Source organism: Patagioenas fasciata, chromosome 1, assembly GCF_037038585.1.
Source record: "Patagioenas fasciata isolate bPatFas1 chromosome 1, bPatFas1.hap1, whole genome shotgun sequence".
In the NCBI taxonomy this organism is placed as follows: domain Eukaryota; kingdom Metazoa; phylum Chordata; class Aves; order Columbiformes; family Columbidae; genus Patagioenas; species Patagioenas fasciata.
Window position 1 is genome coordinate 188094367 of NC_092520.1, and position 26491 is coordinate 188120857.

At 36.1% G+C, this 26491-nt stretch overlaps 1 protein-coding gene across 6 annotated transcripts in view; it reads right to left on the reverse strand.

Moving 5' to 3' along the window:
- Positions 1-3101: 3101 nt before the first annotated feature.
- The window catches only part of TFEC (transcription factor EC), a 68646-nt gene continuing 45256 nt past the window's right edge, over positions 3102-26491 (reverse strand). For 5 of the 6 annotated variants that reach the window (XM_071803323.1, XM_071803326.1, XM_071803328.1 and 2 more), the window contains 5 exons: positions 18069-18183; positions 17149-17205; positions 12983-13058; positions 6127-6274; positions 3102-5206 (listed from right to left, as the gene is read on the reverse strand). In XM_071803323.1, the coding sequence (XP_071659424.1) occupies positions 4826-5206; positions 6127-6274; positions 12983-13058; positions 17149-17205; positions 18069-18183 (777 nt within the window). In that variant the 3' untranslated portion in view covers positions 3102-4825. The remainder of the gene's footprint in view (positions 5207-6126; positions 6275-12982; positions 13059-17148; positions 17206-18068; positions 18184-26491) is intronic. The other variant, XM_071803325.1, reaches the window with a different exon arrangement.

Here is a 26491-nt window from a genome sequence, read left to right on the forward strand (position 1 = left end):
ATCGTTAAGTGTCTGAGTCTGCAACAGGCTGAGCATTGCCTTTCTTCAAAGTGAACTGCAGGCTCTCAGTCCCTCACAAAGGAGCTGAGTACGTTTTATGATCAAATCCCAAGCAAAGCTTCTTTCCATGGCTAATCACTGAACTTTAAATAATATTTATAATAATATTCTTGCTTAATACTGATAGGGGTGTCTGAATGATTTGATGAAATAAGAGCCTGGAGAACATCTTTATTACAAATAGAATATTTATCTGATGTACACAAACAATGAGCACTATTTTACATGAAACAATGAACTATTACAAATTTATAGCTGAAATATATATTACTACTCAAAAACTTTTGCACCATTTCATGCACAGAAAGCACCAAATATCTTCCAAAGAAAGCAGTATTTTTGATATTAGGAATTCAAAATCAAATCTCAATCCTTACTTAATTCATTAAGTAAGAGTATCTTTTAGTGCCAAATGCTACCTAATTATCAGCTTTTAAAAATGTTTTACATCTTAAAATACAATATTCTGTTTTTCCTAGATTGTCTGGGGAACATCTAGTACATTAAAAGGTTTTTGTAGAGCTTCTTAGTGATTTAACTGATATCATCGTGCCTGCTAGCAATTTTGCAACATTCTGAAAACACTTTCCATAAATCAAAGCCTTAGCAGCAGGAATAAGCAGGTGGCAGGACACCATATTAAAGCCTGTATCAATTATTTTTATTAATGGGAGGCTACTGGATCATGATTTATCACAATGGACTAAATGTTTAGCAATTGTGGAGTGTTTTGTCTGTTAGGTATCTCAAATGTTCTAGCTGATCTTATTATATTTTCTAGTGATGGCATTCTTTGAGGGACCAGATAGAGAAGTTTCACAATGGACATATAAAGAGATGTGTTAATTTCAATCCTTTAATTGTATTCATATAATAAACATAAAATACCAGCATGTATAAAATGTAATTTTGAAAAGGTTGCATGTACAGTGTGTAATGAAGTACATTCTGTCTGCATACATTGACTTAGAAAACAGGATACTATATGGTTAACAATGAAAAATAGTAATTATTATAAAAATATTCTACAGTCTCATAATAGTAATGTAAATGCCTTTACTTATCTAAGAAACTTAACATAATTTTAAATTACAATAATTTTACATCCTCCATTGATATATACAGCCCTATTAAAGTCAAAAGGTATTATAATAGCAATGTTCTTATTAAGATTAAATGACTGAATTATAATTAGTTATTTTACTACATAAAGCAACCATGTTCCTGTTTGTTAAAACTGTTTGCTCTTGCTGTAGCTTTTCACACTACCCACACTGTGTGCAATTAAATGATTTAGGTTTCTGTTCTTAGTATAGTATCTATATCCATTTCATGAATTAAACAGGATGTTAATATTTCAACTCCCTTTCCTTTTGTGTAATTATCAGTCTGCTGTTTTGTGTATTCTGTAAGAATGCTTCCACCAGCTTTGAACAGCTGCTGTTAAAAGCAAGCAAGAACTCATTTAATACATCTTGACAAAAGTAGCCGGTTCCCCTCACCCCCTGCCCTGCTTGAGGTCAAACTCTATAAGTCTTTAAATTCTTTTCTAGGCCCAGAGCCACAGACATATTATGTATCTCTTTCATGAGATTTCATTAAACGGATCTCTGCAGGAAACAGCTAAAAAGTGTATTTTGCTTGCATCATGTATTGGCCCAATAAAATTCACTTGGACGGCAAAGAAATTCTGCCTGGGGAAGGACGTCAGGATTTATTCCTCTAGTCATGAAATCCCTTTCTTCTGTGCAAGCCAGTGGGATCACGATCTGCTCTCACAGTCCTCTCAACTTCACAGCAGCCTCACCAGACCTGGGGTGGGAGAGGGAGTGCTCACTGCAGAAAGTCTAGGGGATGGTTACCAGCACACGCACCTCCTAAACACCTTTGGTGCCACCTATTTGTCCCTAGAATGTCCTAAATTATTGCTTCTTGCACCCTGTATCACCACTTAGTATCAAGGGTGATGCTGTAATACAGGTTATAGTTATTAGTTAAAATACTAATAACGAGGACATCCTACTAGGAAAAGAAAAAAAAAAGAAAATGGTAGTGAAACATTGCCATAGAATACACTGAGAGATACACTTACAGGTATGGATACATTTAGTGTTTTGGGCAAGGGGGTTGGGGATTTTGTGTGAATGAAGACAGCTTGGATATGTTTAATGATAGATGCAATACTGTATATTGCAAAAGGAGCATTCACTATCTTCTGTTAGGTTTCTTGTGAAGGAAGAGAAAAAAGAAATAGGAAAAAAAAACAACTAATGCTTCCGATTGAAGCAACTGTCAGAAGAATGAAAAGCAACTTTTAAAAATTTAATGGATACACTGTAATGTTTTTTTAGAACAGTGTTTATAAAAGTCATAAAATTCAAGATGTTATTTAAAGTCAATGTAGTTCAGAAGTATGGCCTAACTCCCATGTAAAAGTTCAATGGGAAAATCATGTAATGCATTCATATTTAATTTATTTTTCTCCATTATGAGCAATGCACAGTGGTGTATTTAAAACTAATGTAGTAGAAACTTCAGTACAAGGACAAATGGCATTTGATATCAACCAAGTATCCTCTCCTTTCATCAGCTGAAATGGACAATACACATCCTACTCTAGACATGATGTGAATATAAATGTTACTTTTAATTCATCACATTTTGTATTTAAATGTCGATATTAGTTAGTCTTTGGCAAAACTGTGACAAAGCAGTTCCTCTTGTAATACATTCAATTTATAGAAGCACTCTGATTAAAAGGCCAATCACTTCTATTTTCCATTACCTTTGGTTAATACTCGTTTGTCTTTCCATTCCAGAAAGACCATTTTTTGTTGTTATTATTTTTAACTATGAAGTGGAAGTGTATCTTAGCCTCTTCTGATGGTCAAGTGTGTGCGGGGCTATCTGGGACCCCACACATACACAACAAGAAGACCAGTTCTGCTTCATACACCTTACATGTAAGCATTTTGCATAGGCTCAGAGAAATCCTTGGGTTTCCTAAAAACGTAACTATTCTTGTGAAATCAGATACCCCATTATCTTTAATAGACATCCGGATGTAATTTATTATCCCGCTGCTAACTTTCCAATTCGTAAACTATTGTGGCACTGAGTTGGTCATGAATGGGCTACAGCCCTGAAGGAACACAAAGCTCAGAAGAACTGTGAGGTACCAATAACAGAAGAGAGAGCAGGAAAAAAAACAGTTGCTCTGTTCTCGGATATGTTCAAATGCATTTAAAATGTGCACATCTCTTCTTACTATCTCAAATCCTGTGACACTTCTGGGGTATGAGGCAGGCTCAGTAACAGCAAAACATTTTCAGAACATATTTTGAATCATTAGAGCACTCTGTAATGTGATCTTTTTGCTCTGATTGAGGAAGAGTTATGAAGAACCTGTGCTGGTTTATTTTCCTGTGTATTAATATTACAATTAGAATGATTGCACTCAGTGTCCTCCAGGAACACACATCACCCTCCAGAAATTCACTATGTGTACAAATGGTATGCCTTCTGCTACCCTCTAACTGCCAACCCTTTACTGACTCATCAAAACACATTTTCTGAACACCCCTTCCTAGCAAGCTAGTTATGAGAAGCAGTGCATCACATCAGCACTTCTGAATATCCCCTTTGCTTTGAAAACTCTTCATTTTCACGTCTTCTGTAGTGAAGCCAAAGCCAAATTTGAAATTAAATTCTCTTTGTTTCAAGTGTATGCAACGAGGATCTAGTAATTTCCCTCTGTTTCCAAATGGATCAAAGTCATGTGTATGGATAAAGCAGAGTCCCTTTGGTAAAATCTTACTGAGCTGCCAAAGGACACTGAAAGCTTTGTCCAGAAGCACACTGTTGTGTCCCTGAATTCTGATCGCTTCCGCACAGAAAAGGACACAGTTTGTATACTCTTGGAATAAGCAGCTGACATAGCACTGTTTCCAACAGTGCTTGTTTTAAATTGTACTAATTGTAACACGGAGCATCTTTGTTGACCCTTGCACATCTGTACCGTCTCTCTGTTGAAATGTCCTATCTTTTTCTGTCCGAGTTCATTTTAGTCTCTGCCATTATGTTAGTTTCCATTTTTCTTCTGTATCATTAAAACATGTATTAAAAGTCTGATAATTTTCTACAAATTTGTAAAAAAAGGAATTCCACTAAAAGCTCAATGGATTTTCTCCTTTTAGAGACAAGCCTACACGGTTTAAATTTCATGCTCACTTCACCTGTGCAAAAGCATTACTGTTTGTTTTTGAAGAATTTAGAACCTGTAAAATATGTATAGTTCCCAGCTTAAATAGTGCCCTATTGCTTCATGTTTTGTAGAATTTTTATTTATATATATATAAAAAAAGAAATTAAAAGATTACTAAAACAAGCTTATAGCAGAGAATAGTAAATGCAGATTGAAGACAGATTTTTAATATACTTTTGTAACATGGTTATTCCTTTTGTGGTAACTATTTAGATAGTGCTGCAAAAAGTCATGGAACAATAATAAAAACAATCCCAGTGAAGAAAGATTTGTGCAAATGTCAGCTGTGGACAGAGGATGTGAATTTGGAGCAAACTGATATGACTTCATGTCCACCTAGTATTCCTGTGAAGTAAGGGTTGATTTAAACCCTCATCATGTAGTAACTTATCTTCACAGTGGCTCTCCTTATTTGTATTTAAAATAAGCACAAACACTATGCTTACATTCAACTCAGTCTTTTAGCAAGTGGTTTAGAGAAGTATGAGCCCCTTTCTGCTTTTATAAATCATCTCCGTCATCTGTGCTAAAGCTGCTTCTCCTGCTGCTCTCTTTCGATGCAGCTGGGGATGTGGAGGACAGGAGTGGGTCTGTTCCAAAGGGTGACACCGTATCATCCAGTAAAATTTCTTCTAGCCGTTGTTCCTCTTTTAATGCTGCACTGAAGGACAAATCCGTGAAGTGTGAAAGTGGATCAGAAAAGGCTGTAGATCCATCGCAAACATCAGAATTTGGTCCATGTGCCAGAGGCATTTGTTGAGAGTAGTCTACAGAGTTCTCCTCTGGATAAGACTGTTGCTTGATGACCTGTGCAGCTAAATCGACAGCACCGAGTGAAGACATGATTGGAAGGCCATGTGCACGTGCCTGGATCTCTAACTCCTAATATTTCAAACAAAAACAATTAGATGATGACTTTAAAAATGAAACAGTGTCTTCAGAACTATTGCAATAAGTATATGGATCATACATGCAAATTAATTTAACCTTTTGTCCGGTTGTGAGACTAGATTTTAAAATACAAAATTGTTAAGCGATGGAAATTTACCACTTGAGTGTTTTTTATTTCCCCTCCTGTCATTAAACAAGCATCCTATGGGAATATAGACATAGGACAGCGTCTTTAAAACCATTGCATATGGAACCCAATAAAGGTGACACAAAAACTTTGCAACTTTCTGGCTCATTATGCACTGCTATCCAGAAAAACAGAAGAAAATTTCCTTGATGATGCTTATGGTATACAGATAGATATATGTGCAAATCACCATATACAAGATGAAGGACTTTAAGTCTGTCTATCTATTTGTCTCGTCTTCATATGTGTCTGTATTTAAATTGTGCATTTCAGCCATGCAGGGCCATGTTTTGCTACTTTAGGTCACAAGAAGATACGGCATGGTGCACTATACCCAAGGAAGTGAAATGTGTGAAATGGTTACAAAGGAAAGACAAAAGTACTGAAGGGAATTTTGTGTCTAGTATTGATTTTTGGCTGCAGAGATATAATTTTTCCTTTCTTTTTTTTGTCTTTTTCTGGCTCTGATACATACATAAGGAAACTATTTGTACAAATACTTCATTAAATTTCCATGTATTCCTTTATGTAAAGTCTAATTAGCAAAGGAATTTCCTAGAAATCTAAAAAGTACCCCCTCCCCAATACACACAGCAATAACTAGGGAAAGCCAATTCATCTTTAATAAATGCCATTTGGGGAAAAATTATATAGATTAATAAAATTTGACGAGGGATAAGTACTGAGAAAGCTTTGTAGTTCATAGCGATGCTCTTATACAAACCTGAATTCGGAGTAGAAGTCTTCTGTTAGCATGCTCTAATTTCTTCTGTCTGTGTTCTAATTCTCTAGCTCTCTGTTGTTCTTTTTGTAGCCACTTGATGTACTCCACTGATGCTTTTAAAATAGTTCCTTTGTTCCAGCGCATATCACTGCAGAATGTAGAGATAACCTTTTCACAATTGTGCATGTCAGCAGAATTCATAAGAACTTACAAAATCTTTTACATTAATATGAAATAATGATTTACATGACTATTATTCACTCTTAGATATTATTGCTTCTGAATGGAAATTTTAATAGAATAGTTAAGAAGCCCTTATATAGTAAAATTAATCCCAGAATGAAAATAAGTGTCAAAAGAAAGTAATAAAGTGACTTTTTGTGGGAGAGCTAAATGCAATATCATGATTCTACCATTACAGTTTTTATATTTTTAGTGAAAATTGCTTTTATTATTAACTCTAAGATTAAAATCTATGTGCAGTATTTCTGCATTAATGAACTAGGAAATATACATTACTGAGGACTTAAGCTTAAATTTTTAAAGATCATTTTGAATATACTACTCCTTTTACCTGACTTACTAATGAGGTTGCTTTTACGCTTGTTGAGAAAAAAATAGTCTGTGCTGAATGCTACTCCTCATTGATGACAGACCAGACAAATCATACTTTGGTAATCATAATGGTTATGGAATGACAAAAATCCCATTCGAAAGTCTTGAAACAATATAAACCAGGTTAAAATCCAAAGCTACATGCAGAACTCAAAATAAAAACCTTACAAAAAAATAAGGTTAAAACTGCCCATCATTAAGGAAATAATTGTTAAACTTCCAGCTTGCAAGCAGTTTTAGCAAGAGGACTTTCATGTACCCATTTCTCAGCTTTCCATGTATTCCTTTATATAAAGTCTTAGAGCCCCTGAAATAACAATGACATTTGTTGAAAATGTATAATTTCTAATAAAGTTCAGTGCTTTATGACACAGGATGGGCCCTCTGCATTGAATATACAGACAGAAAGTTTTATCTAAACTACCCACTTCACTGCAAGATGGCTTAGACAGAACAGAAGATTGATAGAGGTTCTGGTTCTATAAGGCAAGGAAAGAAAGAAGGAAAAAGCTATTTAAACTGCTAGGAACCTGAGGTTGTGCATGACAAGTAACCACCTTAGTGCTGTATTTTTTTAGTACCTGTTCCAAATACATATATGTTGGCATTTACAGAGTCAAAAAGAAATACAAATTACACTCCAGTCAATCATCACTTTCCATTATTCCTTGGTTACTTTAGTCAATGAGATTTACTCCTACCCACATGCTCACCTATGGTGAGTAAAATCATGATCTGGAGTGGATTTATTGCAGAAGTGCCTATGGTTCACATTCAGCCTCTCAGGGTAAGTAAGTGCTTAAAGGAACCTTGTAGTCTTATGCCCAAGACTAAGCACCCTTAGAGACTTCCACCAAGGTGGTTGTCTTTCTACAGAATGTGTAGGGCAAAAGCCAGGCAGGTACAGGATTTAGGGAACCAGAGCACCTGCCTTTCCTGTTGCACTGTACTAGGGATAAAAACTTGTGACCTGATAGCTTTAAAGATACCCAGAAGAACAGGCAAAAAAATATTTGTGAAAAAGCATCACGGTGTTTAACCATATCCTAGAATTTAGATCATTCGCTAGCGATTTGGGCCAACCAGCATTTTGGTCAGAGAGGGCTTGAAATCTCTGTCCTCTCTGGGCAGCACACAAACCACTGGGCTCCAGCACACTGAGACCTCCCCTTGTCTCAGTGATGTGTGTCAGGAATGCACAGATTTCAGGATTAGAAGGTGAGGGGGTCAGAGAGAAAATAATTATTTTCTCAGACCCTGCTGTCTACAAAGCCAAAATATCAGAGACTGCTTGCTGAAATGGGCATGTATTCTCATTTAGACATTCCTTGGTAAAAAAAAAACAAAAACAAAAATAAAACTGAAGGTGAGAGTGGGAGCCGAGTGTAGAATCTGTTTCCCTCATGATAGCTGAATCATCTCTTGGCAGTGTCTCAGCTTTTTCCTTCCTCTCCCTGTACTTCTTGCCCAGGTGGGAGGACAGAACTTTTTCCTGCAGGATCCCATGGACTCCCTTCTAGGAGAAATCTTTCTCCTTGCCTGAGGGATACCTATGCTCAATCTGTAGGGGTTAAGGAATTTTTTAGTACACATGATGCTGATTTTCTGGACTAATCTTTGACTGCGATCACCACATCATAATCTTGTTTTCTTCAGACCTCTTCAGAAAGTTAGGTAAAATACTGGGAGGTCCCTATTAATGCCTGAGTTGCAGTGGAGTTTAAAAGGTAGTGAGGTGCCTGTCTGTCTACACCAGAGCACTCTTGAATAAACAGGAGAAGCTAAAATTAACATTTCAAACTGGGAATCTCTACTGCCATCTCAGATGTGAGCTATATGTGCTGTATATAGCTCAGAATTATGGTAGGTTTCAGTTTAATTTGAAATGAAAACAAATTATTTAGGACATTTTCATGGCAACTTTGAAAAGTGCTACAATATTAAGAATGCCTGTGGTATAAACTCTGGAGAAACACAGTCTGTCTAGGCAAGGGGTGTCAGTTCCTTCTAGCATGTAATTAAGACAAAACGAAGCCAGTTTTGGACTGATGGTCTGAACATAAAAATGTAACACTACAAAATTAGGAATTAATCTGTAGCTGGCAAATTGGAAATAATTAAGACATGTAACAGCAGGAGAAAAATATGCATATGTCACATATTTGGTAAATATTTCATGGTGAATTCACAAACAATTTCATGTCAGTTATAAAATGTTATTAATTCAAAATCAAATTCAGACAAAATTATTTTTGGCTATTTTTTCTGATTGGCACAATAAGCTGTATATTCATGTCTGTATTTGTAATCTTTTTCTGATTAAATTCATTCATGTTACACATGATTAACAACCTTTGTGATATTGCTTACTTCGAGTTCACGTTGCCTTGAAAGTCTGAATTTTTATATATATTGTAATGATATTTTTTCTCATGGGTAGAAATAAATCTTCACTAGAGGGATAATGTCTGGATTCAAACTGCCAGAGAGGCAGATCTGGTCAGCTTCCACACGAGATATAAGTGATGTGTTTTATTAGTCTCTGAGCCCTAGCTCCTCTTCACTTTACCTAAAGTAGAGCTAAAGTAAGGCTAAATCTCTCCAAAAATCTCAAATGCTCAGACCAAAACATGTAACTCTCACCTAGGAGAGTTTCTCATTTAGGAGAAAATAGCCATGAGACTGATCTTCAGCTCATTTCCATTAAGGTAACTTTGTTGAAGTCAAAGGAGATTCACTAGTTTCCACAAGTTGAACTCCTATAGGAAGGATGAGAGCATCCAATAACCTCAAATTAAAACTGATGAACAAAAACAGAGTTTGGGAGAGGATAATAGTCACACAGCTTGACATCCACAGAGCAGTTACTAATAACAAATGCATTTGTGAAGTTGAAACTATGTTTGCAGACCAATTCTTTCCTTGTTTCTGAGAAATTATCTTTAAACTATGCCTGTTCAAAGAAATACTTTGAAGGACTTTGTACTTGTTTTGATGACCTGCCCAATTACAAAGTGTATTCTCCTGAGAGGGGCAGCAAGTTTTCATTTCATAATAGCATGAGTGTACACAAGCTTTTCCTTTATAAGAAATGTGGCCATGCTGGCTATTAGTGGGTCAGTTCACAGGCAACAGACAGAAGATCAGGCAGAGGCAAATGCAGAGAGGGAGTGAGAGAGAGCAACCCACTGCTTCTGCCAAGTCCTCAGTGCTTCTCCTAACATCCATGTTAAACGACTAGATTTTTTGAAGGAAAGTCTTCTTTTTGCTTAACATTTCTGTCAATTCTCGTCCACCTGCCATAAAACAGTTCTTCTCTTGGCATTTGCAGACTCTATCACAACATCAAGTCCACCTAAACCTGGATATTGAAAGGCTGAACCCAAAGGAAATCGAAAGGTATGCAGATTTAAAGAAGCGGGTTATGAGCTTTTCAGCGAAATATGATTGGGCATTTTGGGCCCTTTTTTTTATTCTATTTTAGAATTATTCTGTATAGCTGGTTTGCATTTCTGAATCATCTACCACTTAGATATCTAAGCACTGAAAATTAAACAAAGGAGTCAAAGTTCTTTGCAACTTATCTCCATTTTCTAATGCTGATGAAGTGAACTTAAAACACCCATTCATTTAAGCAATGTAATCCACCCTTTTCATCATTAAGTTTAAAAAAAAAAAAAAAGTTAAAAGAATAGGGGTTTAAGTCAGTCAAAAGAAAGTCCCTGAGGAAGCTCTGCAGGAGCCAAACAAATTCACTATGTAACTAACAAAACAAAAGTGAAATAAAAACCCCACACACCACTTCTAAGAAATATAAATCTTAAAAGGTTTCCAAATAGCATCAAAAATGTCCTTTTCTGTTCTCAAGTCTGAATGCAATATCTTGAAGTGAGCCATGTGGGACACGCATGCTAACCACAATGGCTTAGTTATAGTGGTATTTGCTCTTCAATGCAGAGGTTGATTTTCTTCACTGTCATTAGTTCCAGCATCAGTAATGTTTCTCCTTTTATAGCTAAGTTCCCACTATAAGAAGAATCTTCTAAAATCAATATATGAGGTGAAAATGCTATATGTCATAAAACGTTACAGATAAAGTATTGTAAGAGATAAGACATCTCTTTCTTTCAAAGAGAAGAGGGCAGATTGGGGGCACAGTAAGGTGTTATGAAGGAAAACGCAAGAACTGAAACAGAGGCTAAGGACACTGAGTTATGATTCGGCAACACAGGACCATACCAACAAGAAATAATAATTTTGATCTGCTCAAACAACAAAATATAATCAAATTGATGTATTTCCACCCACAAATATATATTAAAAAAAAACAAGGTTTATGCTTCTTTGGATTAATTTAACCTGGCACCAAGCTACAGCAAAACTGTCTTATAACCTAATTTTTCAAAAGCATCCTGCACATTTGGATGCCTCTTTTTTAACATCAACTTGAAAGTTTTTAAAAAGGCCTATTTTCAATAGGAGTACTGGTTACCAGCAATCCTCAGAACACCAAACACTTAAATTCACCTCATGCTTTTGTAAACACAAGCCACTTTGGGGCAGTCACACTGTTGAACTCAGTCATGGGTTTGCAGACTAAAACAACAAAAGATGATGTCTTCAGGATCTACACCTGAAACTGTCTCATCAGGTAACAATACCAAAATCTCCGAGTAAAATCCATCGTCCACTTACTGGAGCAAAATTGCAGCTCCAAACCATGCATTTTAAGAAGACCTCAAGTGATTACCCTGGGTGTTAATGTTTTAAGAAAGTTCATAAACTACACCTGAAACCAGACCAAAACATGTAACTGAAACATCTCTGTAGGCCATCAAAAATTGCAACTGGAATTTGTACATCATGCTCATTGCTGGTTGCAGTATAACTTGCTTCCACTATTGCTTTATAGCTGCAAATCAACAGTGCCATCCACTGTTTTTCTCAGAAATCTTTCAATTATTTGCCCAAATGCTCTTGAATACTGAAAGATGCACCAGCAAAATTAAAACTCTTCTACCAGTCTGTGTTTGCAATGGTTGACATGTGGCAAAAACTTTATTTAGGTACTAAAAGCACTTCTTATTTTAACTCGGCTGTAATACCTAATTCTATATTAATAGCAAGAACATGCTCATTTATCTAACATCACATAGATGCTGTAGACAGAGCCAAGTTCATGAATTCTCTAAAATGGGTGCGGTATGTTAACTTTCTCTCTGGTGATTTCACTCCAAGTGGCTTGTTATGCCAACCTTGTATTTATGTAATTCTCACACAACTGCATATTGTTATAGAAATCCTTAATATAATTCAAAACTTTCTTAGTCCGAAGGAAAAAAATAAGAGGTTGAAATATCAATTGATGTTTTCATTTGAAGTATCATGCAAGTCTGTATTGACATGCAAATGACAAAGACAAAATCTGCTATGATCAATTTTATGCAAGTCACAATCATGCTAGTGCGTGGTCTTAAGGCTTCCCTGAGTGACATGAGAAATCTAAGGCTAAAGTTCAGCATTAAGTATCACACTGAATTATTATTGCTGATCCTGCAACAGGCTTTCCTACTGAGGTGGTTTTTTTTGTATTGATGACAAATACAAGCTTTAAGGGAATGCAGATATAGTTTAAGTAATATGCATTTTGTGTTACTATAAGCATATTCATTAGTATAAATTGCTATTATTATAGCAAATATAGCAATTATTATTTTTATCCTGGAATTTTAGGACTGTTGTTTTCCCTGCACTGAGTGGAGAACTTTTGAAAAATGTTCAGTCTACAGACTCTTAAGGTGATTTTTTTATTCCTTAGTCAAAGGGCAGTGACAACATGAATTTTGTTTTATCCCACTAGAGGGCCCGTGGCAAGGGCTGAAAGCATCACTCCTCCAGAGACACCACGCTATTGCTGCCAGGGACAGAGAGATGGACTTTCTGTTGTTTGGTTTATCTTCTTTTTTTCTTTTTTTCCTTTATTGTTTGTTTTGTTTTGTTTTTCCCCTGATGTGGCAGTCTCTCATCCTGGAATTGCTTTCATTTTATTAACCTTTCACATAAGTTTTCCCAACGGACAGCAAAAATCTGTTGAAGGTTTTTTACTTTAACAGCCTGATCTGAGCCAGTGACCCAGCATAGAAGATTTTGTATCCCATCAATCCTATAACCATTACATGCATCTTTTTTTTTCCTGTATTTAAACTATAAACATTATTATAGGAAAGACTGTTGAACTCACGGATCATTAGACTTGGGGATGAGTGTGCCAAGCTCCTTGATTCGGTAATTAATATTATACCTTCTTCTTCTCTCAACTGTTAAAAAGACACAGTCACTATTTTTATGCTGAAATATTCTTGGAGAAATTCAACATAAAACATTTTAAATAGTTTAAAACAAGTCTGTTAATATGCAGAAAATTTCTTCCTTAAATAAAAGTCCCAACATGATATCTTACCTGTCTCTGACTTACTCTTAGGAGAAAGTCCATGATTTGTACCATTTCTGTGTCTTACCCTACCTGTACATTTCTTCCCCATTTACAACTAGATTCTTACAGAATGAAATAGTCACATATTGTCTAAACATGAGGTAACACTTCTCCTTTTCTTATGTTTGTGTATCTTTTCTCCATCTTGCTCCCACATAGTGGCATTTTCAGCTTAGTGGAGTTTTGCTTCAATAGGGATGCAAGACAACTCATCCAGTATTTCACAATTTCGCAGAACTCCCACTACAGCGCACAGTTAACAACTTCACTATCCCTTATCTACAGATATCAACATTTCAAACCATAGAGAGTAAAAAACTGCAACCATATCCCTTCACTGAAATGAAGAAAGATTGTGACTCAGAAACACTTCAGCCCCTGCACATCTGTTTCCTTTGGTGGCTGACAGTAAAAGTGTGTTTACAATAACTTTTCGCTCACACAGAAAATGAAGAAAAATACAATTTAAACCACTTAAATTTATGCTCCTGCTAAGACAAACTATATATGGTATCTTGGATTACTTGTAGTTCAGTTAAAACAGAAAAAAGAGAAGGTAAGGCTCTTAAAATTAGTTTGCCTTCTTTGTTCTCTCAGTCTAGTTTATTGGCAATGTACTGGTATCCAGATTGGAATGTGTGAACCTCTCATTTCACCAATTTAAAGAGAATTATCCTCTACTTCCTCACTAGTGTTTCTCCAGCTACTTTTACATGCAGAAACCTCACATTTTCTGGGGGATAGGCCCAAAGGACATCTCATAGCTTTGGTGGATTTCTTGTAGATAATTGTGACACAGAAAATATAATCGGTGAGAATGTAGTCCCGTTGTGTTACTGCTAGCTGTCAGCGACCAGCAGTGATATTCTACTGGCATGAAGTCACACTTTTGTCCACTTGTCTCCATGTTGTACTTTGACTCAGTCCAAACCTCACTGAATGGACAGGATGCAGCTTTGGTCCATCCCTAGCATTGCATTGAGCTGTTTCTCTTATCCCTTGCTTCTTGGAAGACCTTACCTTGGGCTCAATATGTTAATGCCACTGTACTCTGTTAAACCAAACCTGATGAGTCTAGAACATGGGGAGGATGGATACATGCTTCCCTCATCCATGTATGGAGATGTGCACTTGAAGTTTGATGTCTTAATGCTGAATATAAGTACAAAATCCTCGTAGAGCTAAGTTAGAAGTGTGTAGCCAAAGGAGGCCTAGTGGGAGTTCCTAGGCTGACTTCAACCTTCTCACAGACATATGAGCATATCACTTTCAGTCTCAGCCCCAACAGATAGATCACTTCTAGTTCTTTAGTTCTTCCAATACATAAAGCTGTTTTCCTGTCTGTGTGAAGCCCTTGCGTTTATGCAGCAGTCAGGTATTTCCACCCTGGATAATTCCAGCTCAGGAAACTCCTTAGATGTTATTATTTACCCTAATGAAAGGCTCTGTCTTGGTGGGATGTATTATCTTGTCTTAATCTCTCTAGAAACAGCAATTTCCCTCAACAGATTAAAGCATCTCACGTTTTGTAGTCATGATTCACATATTCAGGACACATTTCTAATTCTCCTGAATGTACCATTAAGTGACCCCTTACATCCCATTAGCATGAATGTGCTGGATCTCACAGGAGAACACAGTATACAGAAGCACATAGCAACTGAAAAATTTAAAAGGTATATTTCAGTTATGTTGGCAAAATAATGGCAAAGTTAAAGTATGTGTATTAGCTATGCAGCCCTGGCATAATAGCTGTAGTTTAACTAATATTTACGGTGTGGAAAAGCTCTGCAAGATACTAATCAAAAAGTGGTCAACTAAACATTAACTATAAAACAGGGCAAAGAAAAAAATTGTTACAAGTCAACACATACAGAATTTTTTTCTTCCTATTTTTGCAGTTTTTCCAGAAAAGAAACTTCCAGTGATCATACTAGTGAATTAGGTGGAGGGGGAAGTTTGAAGCTTGGAAACATGTTTCATTAGGACCTTACTGACTTATGTCTGCTGCAGCTCCAGTACTATCCTGAATTATCAATAATATTTCAAGTAGCAAATTGTACCAAAGCCAAACCAGAAAATTTTTCGAACTACATGGACAGGATGACCATATAACAAGCAAATATTGCACCCTTAGTTCTTTGTTTGGAAAACAAACAAACAGAACCACCACAACAAAATAGATGTAGTAATGGTTTAAATGCTTGCTGTTATGTGAAGAAAGGATTCCGTTTCTTAAATTTAAATGCCTTCTTATGCTTTCATTGAGGATGTAACTTTTCAAAAGGAACTTTGTTCTAGTTCTTCCTTGGTATGAGAATGTATAAGAACATTTCTATAAAATGTGGACCTTAATTCAACTTGAAACATAAATGTTTGTATAATTCTGATAAAGTTCCAAAACCTGGCTTTTCAGACCATCTCTAAAAATACTGGTACTCATAAGAAAGTAGATCACACTAATAAGGCCTTTATATGTAATGCACTAATATGTCCAAGCCATCAGATAGTAGAGCTATCTCCAGAGAGTCTTTGAGTGCTGAAACATACACTTGGAGCCAAACCAGGAGAGATGTTGCATGTCTACATGCTACCATCCTGGCACACAGCCTTTAGTCCAGTTGCCAGTGGTGAGGGACAGTTCTCAGATATATCTTCTGTGTTCAGGAAGGATGATCTAGAACCAAAATAAACAATGGAGGCAACGGGAACACCTGGCATCCCTAATTGTAAGCTTGTGTCTGTCTTTGCCCATGCAGTTTAGACAACTCTTAACTACCACCTTTCCTAGTTTTGGAGGAGACTGAGGGGTGACCTTATTAATGCTTACAAATATATTAAGGGTGAGTGTCACGAGGATGGAGCCAGGCTCTTCTCGGTGACAACCAATGGTAGGACAAGGGGTAATGGGTTCAAACTGGAACACAAGAGGTTCCACTTAAATTTGAGAAGAAACTTCTTCTCAGTGAGGGTAACAGAGCACTGAAACAGGCTACCCAGGGGGGTTGTGGAGTCTCCTTCTCTGGAGACATTCAAAACCCACATGGACACCTTCCTGTGTAACCTCATCTAGGTGTCCCTGCTCTGGCAGGGGGATGGACTAGATGACCTTTTGAGGTCCCTTCCAATCTTTAGCTTTCTGTGACTCTATGATTCTGTGATTGCCCTGTAAACTCTCCCTACGGAAGACTATTCCTCGAGAACTGAAATGCCTAACCTCTGTACATGGCTGAATTGTTCTCCATGAAGGAAACAGAAGAGTATCCCAGCCTACAGAGGTTAGGGGGCGTATGCATCAGAGCAGAGTCAGACCACCATGAGTCTTGATCTCCTTTTGTGAGGTACAATTTCCACAACTTTAAGTGCTCAACTAATGTTTAAAAGTTGGCTGATATTCTCTGTAATTTTTTTTCCTTACAACTGCCCATAGAGGGATACAGCCTCTCACTTGGGTGCTCCAGTAAATAAGTTGTGAAGACTCTATATTTGCATTGTGGTGTGTTTTGTTTTTCTTTTGGTTTTTTTTTGTTTGTTTGGTTTGGTTTGGTTTTGGGGGTTTGGTTTGATTTTGTGGGGTTTTTTCATCACCTGCCTTCTTTCTTGTCTGTTTTGCACTGTAATACTTAGACACAACATGAAGTAAAGTGTGCAGGCTACATGTATAACCAAAGAATAAAAACATTGTAGCAGGAGATGCTACAGTATGCAAAGTATTTTGAAAGACAAAAGTGAAAGACAGAAATTAATTTCAGCAAAAAAAGCTGTGTGGTTGGCTGTGTTTGCAGACCAAGTTCAATTTTATTACCCTGGTAAGACGCTGATCTAGAACAAGAGCAGAGATATGGTAGCTAATGTATATTTCTGCATTTCCCATACATTACATTTAATGAGATGAAAGATATAGATATACTTACTGAGATTGTGGTTATCCTTTTTTTGTCTCTCCTTTGCCATTGCTCGTGTATCTGCTTCTGACAGAAAGTAACATTTATTAAAACAGTCCTTAAGTTGCAATTCTAGTACATCTTCAACCTTTACAAATAGCCTCTTGTCACAAAAAGCAGCCTTCTAGTTTTTTTTTCTTCATTACTCTTTTTATTATCAAACAAGATCGGAAGCAAACCTATATTCTATGAGTACTAGTACTTGAGCAAGACTGGCAGGTTGCTTAAGGGTCTTTTTATTGCACTTTTTTTACTTAAGAATATACAAATGCTATGGAGGGGTGTTTTTTTCCAACTTGCTCTATTTTATAATACATCAGGATAAAACTTACAATACACTAATGCGAATATGGATTTGTATATCCCATAATGCAAGAGTTAATCAGATTTGTAAGATATTGAACAAACTCACTGTTTCCTCTGAGTAACACTAATAAACTGTACATGGTTGTTAGCATTCTTTCGATTAATTGAATGTAACTTTTAAAGCTGCTAATCTACTAATATAGATTTACCTTGAATAGCCTTATTGTAAGGTTTTAAAAGAACTGTTTGTTCTATCCTGGAACAAATTTAATGGATGATAATTTATTTGTGCCATTGCTTAGGAGCCAACATGTGGAAGAATCCACAATGTTTCCTAAAATAATTAGGTTTATAAAAAGCATGATGTTCATAAAAAACAGGGGGTAAACATGGCATCTGAATTGCTAAAGAGAAGAACAGAAAGAAAACATTTCTCCTTGGTCTTTGTTCTTTTACTTACATAGAACTACAAATAGAAAAAAAAAATACAGACATCAGTTTCATGGGTAAGATCTGTTCAACTATCAAGAGAAACACTATCACTTCTGAAATTCTAAAATACTAAAATCTCAGAGTTCTTTTACCTGTGAGTTCCCTTTTTACTGGTAGATTAGCTGGGCAAGAAGCATTTGTGAGACTCATATTAGCTGGTGCCATTCCCTGGTCACTGTTATATATATCCAAAATGCTGCTAGATAGCTTGAGGGGTAGGGAGAGGAAAGAAGAATAAGAAAAATAAAATAAAAGAAAAGAAGTTAGACTTATTAAAAAAATACAAAGATCAAACTTATTTTAATATGAGTCTGATGTTCTTTAGAAGGAGCTGTGTATGTGTGTCTAAAGGGAAAGTTTGCTGTTATGTAGGATTAAGTAAAATTGAAAGCAAAGGGGCACTGTTCCACAAGTAGCTTTCTAAGTGTCATTTGTGCAGGTTTCAGATGCAGAGTGATGGCTGGATATGTCTCCCAGTGCCTGTTTTTTAGTGACTGCTGTACAGTATTTTCCAATAACAGGATTATCACAACTGCACTTCAAACATGAATTCAGCTGAAATTAAAATAATCTTGCTGGTTTTGACTTACTCCCCAGTGATTTTTTAACCACATCACTAAATTCCGAATTGGTACTTCATACTGAGCCTGGTTTAGCAATAAAAAGATTCAGTGACCCAGTTAGATGCAATAGTTAAAATTAGAGTGGACAGAACATCAAATACGCTTTAAAGAAAGTAACTGTGCCATTGTCATGATAGACCAGATAACCTAATGGTTTTAACAAGCATAACATACATGATTATGTATACTATTACACTTATTACCTTCCAAAATGCAATATAATGTTATTTTAATAAACCCATAGAATGAACTTAAAGAGAAGTAAGGCTAAAGTATGTTTCTATGGATTCTAGATAATTACTGAAATATTAATTTTATTTGAATAATTTTAGAAGTCTGTAATAGCAGTAAAATATATAGAAATATAACAAAGAACAGTTTAGGTTTTGCTCAGTTTCTATGACCATACAACCAATTTTTCAGCATTGATCATTATCTTATGTATTTCTATATACTCATGTGAAAACAACTGCATAAAAAGAGTCCAAGTCCAGGTTCACAAAAAAGCTTTGTATTCTTATTGACTTCTGAGGCAACAAGAGCAACATATTTTTTTCATTTTATCATGCATATAAAGTTTGTGCTGATATTTCTTTTTTTCTTTTGTGGCCAAGACACAGGGACTCAGAAAAGGGGGTAAAAAAAGTGAAAATTGTAGATAAAACTGCTGACTTCAGACACTGAAGCATGAAAGGAAATTAGGAGTTATTTAAGAAAACTATTTTAGCATAGGCAAGAAAACATGTTGTTACAGATCTGTCCTACATGCAAGGATCCTGAAACATCCTGGGATTTTTTACACAGATCATCAAAACACCAACCACCGGTCTGCTTGAAGCCAACTTTTTTTAGGCACTGATCATTTCTCTTCTTGTAGAGCCTGTGAGCTTCACCACAAGTTACTTTGAGTGGAGATACTTTCCCAATGACTTGTCCAGTGAGAAGTTTTTCTATGACAGTTCTTGTTATATTTTTATAGTAAATCTGAAATTTTTAATAAGTTTTATTTTTAAATAATTATTTTACTAAGTTAACTAGTAATTTTACGAAATTATCCAAGAACTTAGTTTGTATTAAATTCTCACAGTTGTATAAACTACAATGAAATGAAACTATCAGGATTCTTTCTGAATACACATAAATAACATGCTGATTTTTAAAGCAGAGGTACTTAGGAGAACCGACAATTCCTAAATACCACTAGAAATCACAACACCAAGTCAGTTTTGAAAATCTGATTACATATTTGATCTCTCAATGAAAATACTTTTTAAAAGAATGTTTGGAATTCAGTTGAGAATTACTCAAGAACAAGCTATGTTTAATATGCAGGATTTGAACACTAAGCGCATTCACACGTTAAGCGCTTTGTTTCATTCCAGAGTAAGCTGTAAACTGACAAGTAGTACAGAATTCACTGCAGCTTTACCTTTGCATTTTCTTTATTCCTGGGATAGTGTATTACAAGACTGAACTCATATTAGCTCTAAACACAAATGTAATGACTTCCTACATTCATATAAATGAATTTGGCCTATTGAAATTATACAAAAACAGAATTGTATAAAAAAAATCAGTCCTGCACTTATTCCAGTGGACTTTGGATAAGCCTGCTATAAGGTTTAGGCTATCATTTTTGTGAAATGCTAGGAAATAGTAACCACTGAAAGCAATATAATTAATAACTAATCTAACAAGCAATGTCACATTTTACATATTTCACATATCCAGGTACATGAGTCCTATAAGTTGCATGAAACTGGTGGTAATCTTAATTTGTAAGACTATAAATATCATTAATCAAAAAATCAGAATTGTAAACCACAGTTTGACACAAACATAGGATATGTCAATTATTACTTCTTTTCAAGCAGTAATTCATCTTTATCTTCAAAATGTAGTTAAATTTCTACAATCTGTTCACAAAGGTGTGAATTCGAACGACAAGGCTCAAATTCAAGAGAAAAGATTCTGGATGGCCAATATATCTGTTAATAACAAAATAATACCAATACACCTGAAAGTTCAGAAGTGTGTGAGGGTTCACAAGGGAGTGAGTAAACTTGGCTTAAAACCACAGGTAGCCATTTCAGCTGAATTTGATGACACAGTTGATAAAGGTACTTCCAACTCACTCAGCTGCCATTGTCTAGAGTGATAAGAGCTCATATGCCTCTCTCCATCAGCAAAACGTCTGGGACAGAGTCAATCCACATAACTAAGGCTGCAAAGCAAGTATCTATCTGTCCATGGTCTATGTCTGGCTGCACTAATGCTTCCATCGAGCAGAGAAAGGCATGAAATATTTTCCCAAATGCCCCATATCATCTTTGTTTCACACAGATGATCTTCAGCACTTTTTCCCTCATCATTTGGCAATTTTTATCAGTCATTAGGAAAGCAGAATCATAACTCCATGTGGAGATGATGAAAATGAAACCCAAACCCAAGTCATTCATCTACTGATGGCTGCAATCCTATAACCTTCCTAATTGGAATGATTCACATCCGTGTTAATCACTAAAAGTGTCAAACCCAGCATTCTGCCATGTCATTAAAGAGAAATTTTGATCTAGTGTTAACTGTCCTAAATTATTCTCCAGAACTTGGATATGAGAGAATAACCCTATTCAACAGCTCTGTCACAGAGAGGCTACAAAATTCTCACTCATTCACCTTCTTGAAAGCACTTATTTCTGAGTTGCAGAATCTGTCTTTCCAATTGAAACATTCACAGATGTGACAAACATGATGTTTTTGATAATCCATATGTAGGGTACTCTTGGAAATAGAGAATGGTAGGTTTGATCCTCCTTAAGTCTCTCATCATCTCAGTCAGTGTGCTGGAGGATTGGAGAACAGAATAAACAGCTTACTCATCTTGCCCCACCCAGAAAATGTTTGTTTTATTCTTCCCTGCGTCCCTTCCAGCCTTAGGTTTGCTATCTCCTTTCAGCATTTGTCTGGGTGATTCTGTTCAGTACAAAAGCAGTTGTGCCAATCACACCATCAACTTTCTCTTTCTTGCTCTGCATTTGGTAGAAATCTCAAGTATATTGTAATGGTCACTATGTGGATAAAGCCACTGGAGGTCTCCTTTTGAAACACTGTCTTCATTCTCAGCCAGTGCAGCATTTTCACACTTCAGTAGGTCAAAGCAGTTATAAAGCACCAGTAAATTAACTACCTTTGGTGGTTGCTTTGTTCCTACAGAAATGGTGATACATGGAAAAATCTGCTGTGAATTAGTGTGCAAGGAATAACTCTTAATGTCAGAATTCAGAATCAGGAGAAGAAATAGGGTGTGAACAATCTGACCTGTCTCAGACACTTATAGCAAACTGAATCACCTCTGTTTCTTCCTATCGACTCTAAAGAAAGCCCGGAGTGACTGTTGCCATATGTACCTTCTCACAAAACCTCTCAGTGCTCCTAATGTGAAAATTTCCAAATAAACTGTTACTTAAAAAATCTCATAAGAACAACAAAGCAAACCAGACTAGATCTTTCTTGATAAATAATCATATTTCTGATTATGGGGCAGTTTTAAAAATACAAAGTAAAAAGCGTATCAAAGTATTTTGCTGACACTCTCTACCTGAATTTTTCCTGCATTGATATCAAACATGGAAAATCCCAAGGTATTTCCTTGTTAATGTTACTGAACATTCAGAACAATCTTGACATTGACATTGACCATTTCTGATACAACACGAGGAAAGATACTTTTTTTGTCTGCCAAAGAAGGAATCTCGTTTAGGAATATAGACATCTAGGAAACAACTGATTTTTAAGTTACAAAATTAAAATATATAGCAAAATATATTATAGAAATCGTGTGTGAAAATACATCTAGTTGTTTGTATATGCACTGCAAATCCATATACCATAATGCACTATATTTCTTACCATGTCATGTGAATGGGTGAAAGATTTTCAGTGTGAGGCTCCAAATATTTTCCAGTTTTACATTACAAGATAAATAGACAGATTGACATCATCTTACAAAAATCGAATGCTATCTTACTAAAAGTACAAATCATTTGTAATGTCATAATTGTATGATATGTGTAGGTTGATGATCTTACAATTATGTAGCACTGTCAAACTTGATGAATCCCAAAGCACTTTAAAACTCCAGCTGATTACACTGCATCAAAAACATGTCCTTACTTTCAGTTTAGAGATGTGGAAACACTTTGGTATGAAAATACATAAGTCTTGGGAAACTACATATTTATCCTGCAGGTGTCATGAGCTATATTGGTTCACACCTGTGTTGTTCTAAAAAGTCCTATCAAGTCACATAATTTCTAACTTTTCCATTTATGATACATATATTTATGTATGTGTGCCTGAGAATTTAGATGCAAGTGGCTCGTAAGGGGTGAGCCCACACATAGTAAAAATAGCAGCATATAATTAGCCATTTTTCCTGCTTCTAAAATGTAGCCAGCTTTGGACAAAAGATTAACAACCTTTAACACAGCAAATGGTTAAGTGGGAATAACCAGTGACAATGTGGTACAGGAAGAGAATAATACCATATCTAATTAAAACTGCAAGGAGAATTAAAGAAAGCAGACTGTAATTAACGAAGTTAGCATTTGGCAAGGACACTGGGGTTAACGTTCTTCCTTTTGTTTAAAGTGTCATGGGATCTTCAATGCCTGTGTGCAAAGACTGGAACATGAGAATTTCCATTCACGGGGCTCAGTCTTGAAAGATGCTCAACTTTGAAGCTTAGACCAATTATAAAAGCAAACTTCAGCCGAAGAACCTGAGCGAGTGCCTGGCTTGAGCTCAGCAGCACCTCTCAAGAGCCTGTGACCTTGTGCCCACAGGCAGTGTCCAAGATGAGTCCTGCAAAGGTCTCATCCAGAGGACCTTGTTATACTCATTAGTTGGGTCTGAACTGCTATGTAGGCAGGATTGTGTGGTAAATATGAAGGGTTTGTTGCCCATATAGATATCTAGCAATAGACAGCTGTGCTCACATTTCACAGTCTCTAATACCAAGTCATGTTTGGTTTTTTTTTGCTTTGTTTTGTTTTGTTTTGTTTTGTTTTTTGTTTTAAAGGAATACATTACTAAGCCAGGAAAATAATGTAGTATTGCAAATCTCATAGCATGGCAGGTCTTGGTAAATATTATATTATTTAAAAGGAAGACTTAAACCAAATAGCATTTCCATATCTTCCATGAATGAAAGAGAAGGAATGATGAAATACAGGAATAAGGGTTGTCTGTGCCTTCTCTCCTGCAGCCTAGACAGCTCTATGTCACGATAGTGTTCACTTACATGATCACATACTATTTAAGCATTTCTTCCACTTTGACTGAACTTTGTGTGATCTGTTTGTATTACAGAAACATTCAAGTCTGTGTTCCTTTGACTTACAAATATTTTTGTTTTACCACTCTGTGCGATTATTATGAGTGACCGTCTCTCCCTTAAGCCTTTGCTTTGCTAAGTGGAACAGGTCATGCTTCTTTAGTCAGACTTCCCATGCTATGATATGTCTTAACAGGTCTCTCTATACCATTCCTGCTTTGAATTAGTTTTTCTAAAGGATGGACACCTTTCTTTGTCTACCGCATTCTTAAAGTTTTCTACCCAGTGAATTCTGCAGTGGATATTCCTTGTGTCTCTTGGAAATCTCTCTCATGATGGATCCTAAGATCAAATTTATCTCCTTTTTGCAGTCCCATTATTCTGATGGCTTATAGTCATCCTCTGAACAACTAATGTAACCAGATCTTTCTCTGTCATCTCCAGTTAATGAGCTCTCAGCTTACTGCAGACACTCCTGTTATTAGTATTTAAATGAATGACCTTGCACTCAGTACTGTTACATTCCTTCCATTTATACTATTCTGTCATCACAGTCATATAATTCTTCCTCTATGATATCGTCATCCTCCTTTGTATTGGCAATACTTTCTACTTTTGCTACCTCAGTAAATTTCATCAGCATAAATGTATTTTTTGTACCAAGGTCAGTAATGAAAATATTAAATAAACTGAGGCTGAGGACTGATTCTTGGAGCACTTAATTAATAGCTTCTCTTTCGACAAAACCTTTATCATGTCTTTAGCTTGCCCCTTAACCTAAGAAGAATCCTCTTCAGTTACTTTCTATATAATCTCTATTTCATTTTACTAATATACATTCATAAAAGGCTACAATCAACAAACCCTAGATATGCAGGACTAGCTAGAAAGACTAATTCCAGTAGCAAACAGCTTTTTGTATGTCCAAAAGGATGCCTGAAATGATGAAAGTGATGGAGGTTATGTGCATTTTTAAAGAACAGACACCTCACATGTTCCAGCTACCTAAAAAGCCTAAGCCCAGGGTAGGATGAGCTTTTCACCAGAGGTATCCGGACTGTTCTGATAGGACAAAACAATTCTTTAGCTAGCCTGATGTCCCTTGAGGGACCTGGGAACAGACAGCAGGAGGGACTGTCTTGTCAGTGGAGTCTTATTTCCAGCTACCATTTCTCCCTGGGTCTTATTTCCTCACAGTCACATTCACAAGCCCAAGTGTATGATCAGAAGGGTCAAGGTGTCCACAGAAAATACAGAGGTCAGGACCAGACCACCTCTACCAGAGGTCTTCATCCTACCCAGGTCAGAAGAGTCTATAAAAAAGAGGGAAATTTGGAAGCAAGTTGCAGGAATAGTCCTGCTAGCAGAAATTTTGTTTGTTATCCTCTTTTCCAGCAGTAGTAACTGCAGACATGCAACTCACCAGGTGTGTCTACACACCTACATTTCCTGCATTTGCAGAAGAATGGCATACATGTATGCTGTGTGCGCCTACAGACTTGGCAAACTCAAGTGACAAGAAAGCACAACAGAGGCTGCTTGACTTGTCACAACAATAAACTGTAGCTACCTAACCTGAAAGGCTGAGTACTGCTTCTGCAAAAGGAAATTTCTTTTGATGCATGGTAAAAATTAGTACTTGCTCAGACCGCATCTAGAATAAAGTGCTCAATGTGAAGTATTAGTACAATACTTTATTCTTTCCCTCCCTAAATATAGCCCACTTAAATAATGTTCTCATGAACCTAATTGATAGCATCACTTCAAAGGACAGCTTTGTAAAATAAGGCTACTTCTCTTTCTTAGCCCCCAAATGATGATAGCATCAATCCTTTTCTATGTGATTCTTGTTTATTCATTTTAATTGAAAAAAAAAAAAAAAACAAAGTAGGGATTTTATGAAACTTTTATACTATTATGCCATATATGTATCCCAAACATAGAAATCTAAATTTGGAACTGTGTCGACAGTTCATTTTACATATCAGGTGAAAGTTTGTTCAGTATTTGTGTTACTGGGGTATAAAACATAAAAAGTACATGCTTAATTTCTTGTAATTTCTTTCCTGTTTATTCATGACAGGTAAACGCAACTTTTTTTTCCAATCTTTGAAGCCCACAGATGAACTTCAAATTTGGCCAAATAGGCAGTTGATCAATGTATGTATAATAACTCAGTAATTTCAAATCCATTTTCTAAATAGTATTATAATATCTATACCACCAGGTGTTTCCAAATTTTGCAAAGGGGAAAACCGGGGTAACTCTTGTATCTTCAATTTGTGTTTCAGTAAATTGTGATTTTTCATCTCATTTAAAGGAATTGCAGGCAGGTGTCAGTCAATACAAGTCCTGTACTCAGAAGACTTGAGTTCAACCTCTGGTTTTCTTTTGCAGTTGCTATGTTGCTTCAATAAAGTTGAACAACATCAACTGTGCTATCCTTTTTCTTCGTAAGGATGTGTTTACACTGTCAACTGCCATAAAAGTTGTAACATACCAGTGTTAGAGTCTAGAACAAGAATATTGCATTCACAGCTAAATGTTTTACTTCCAT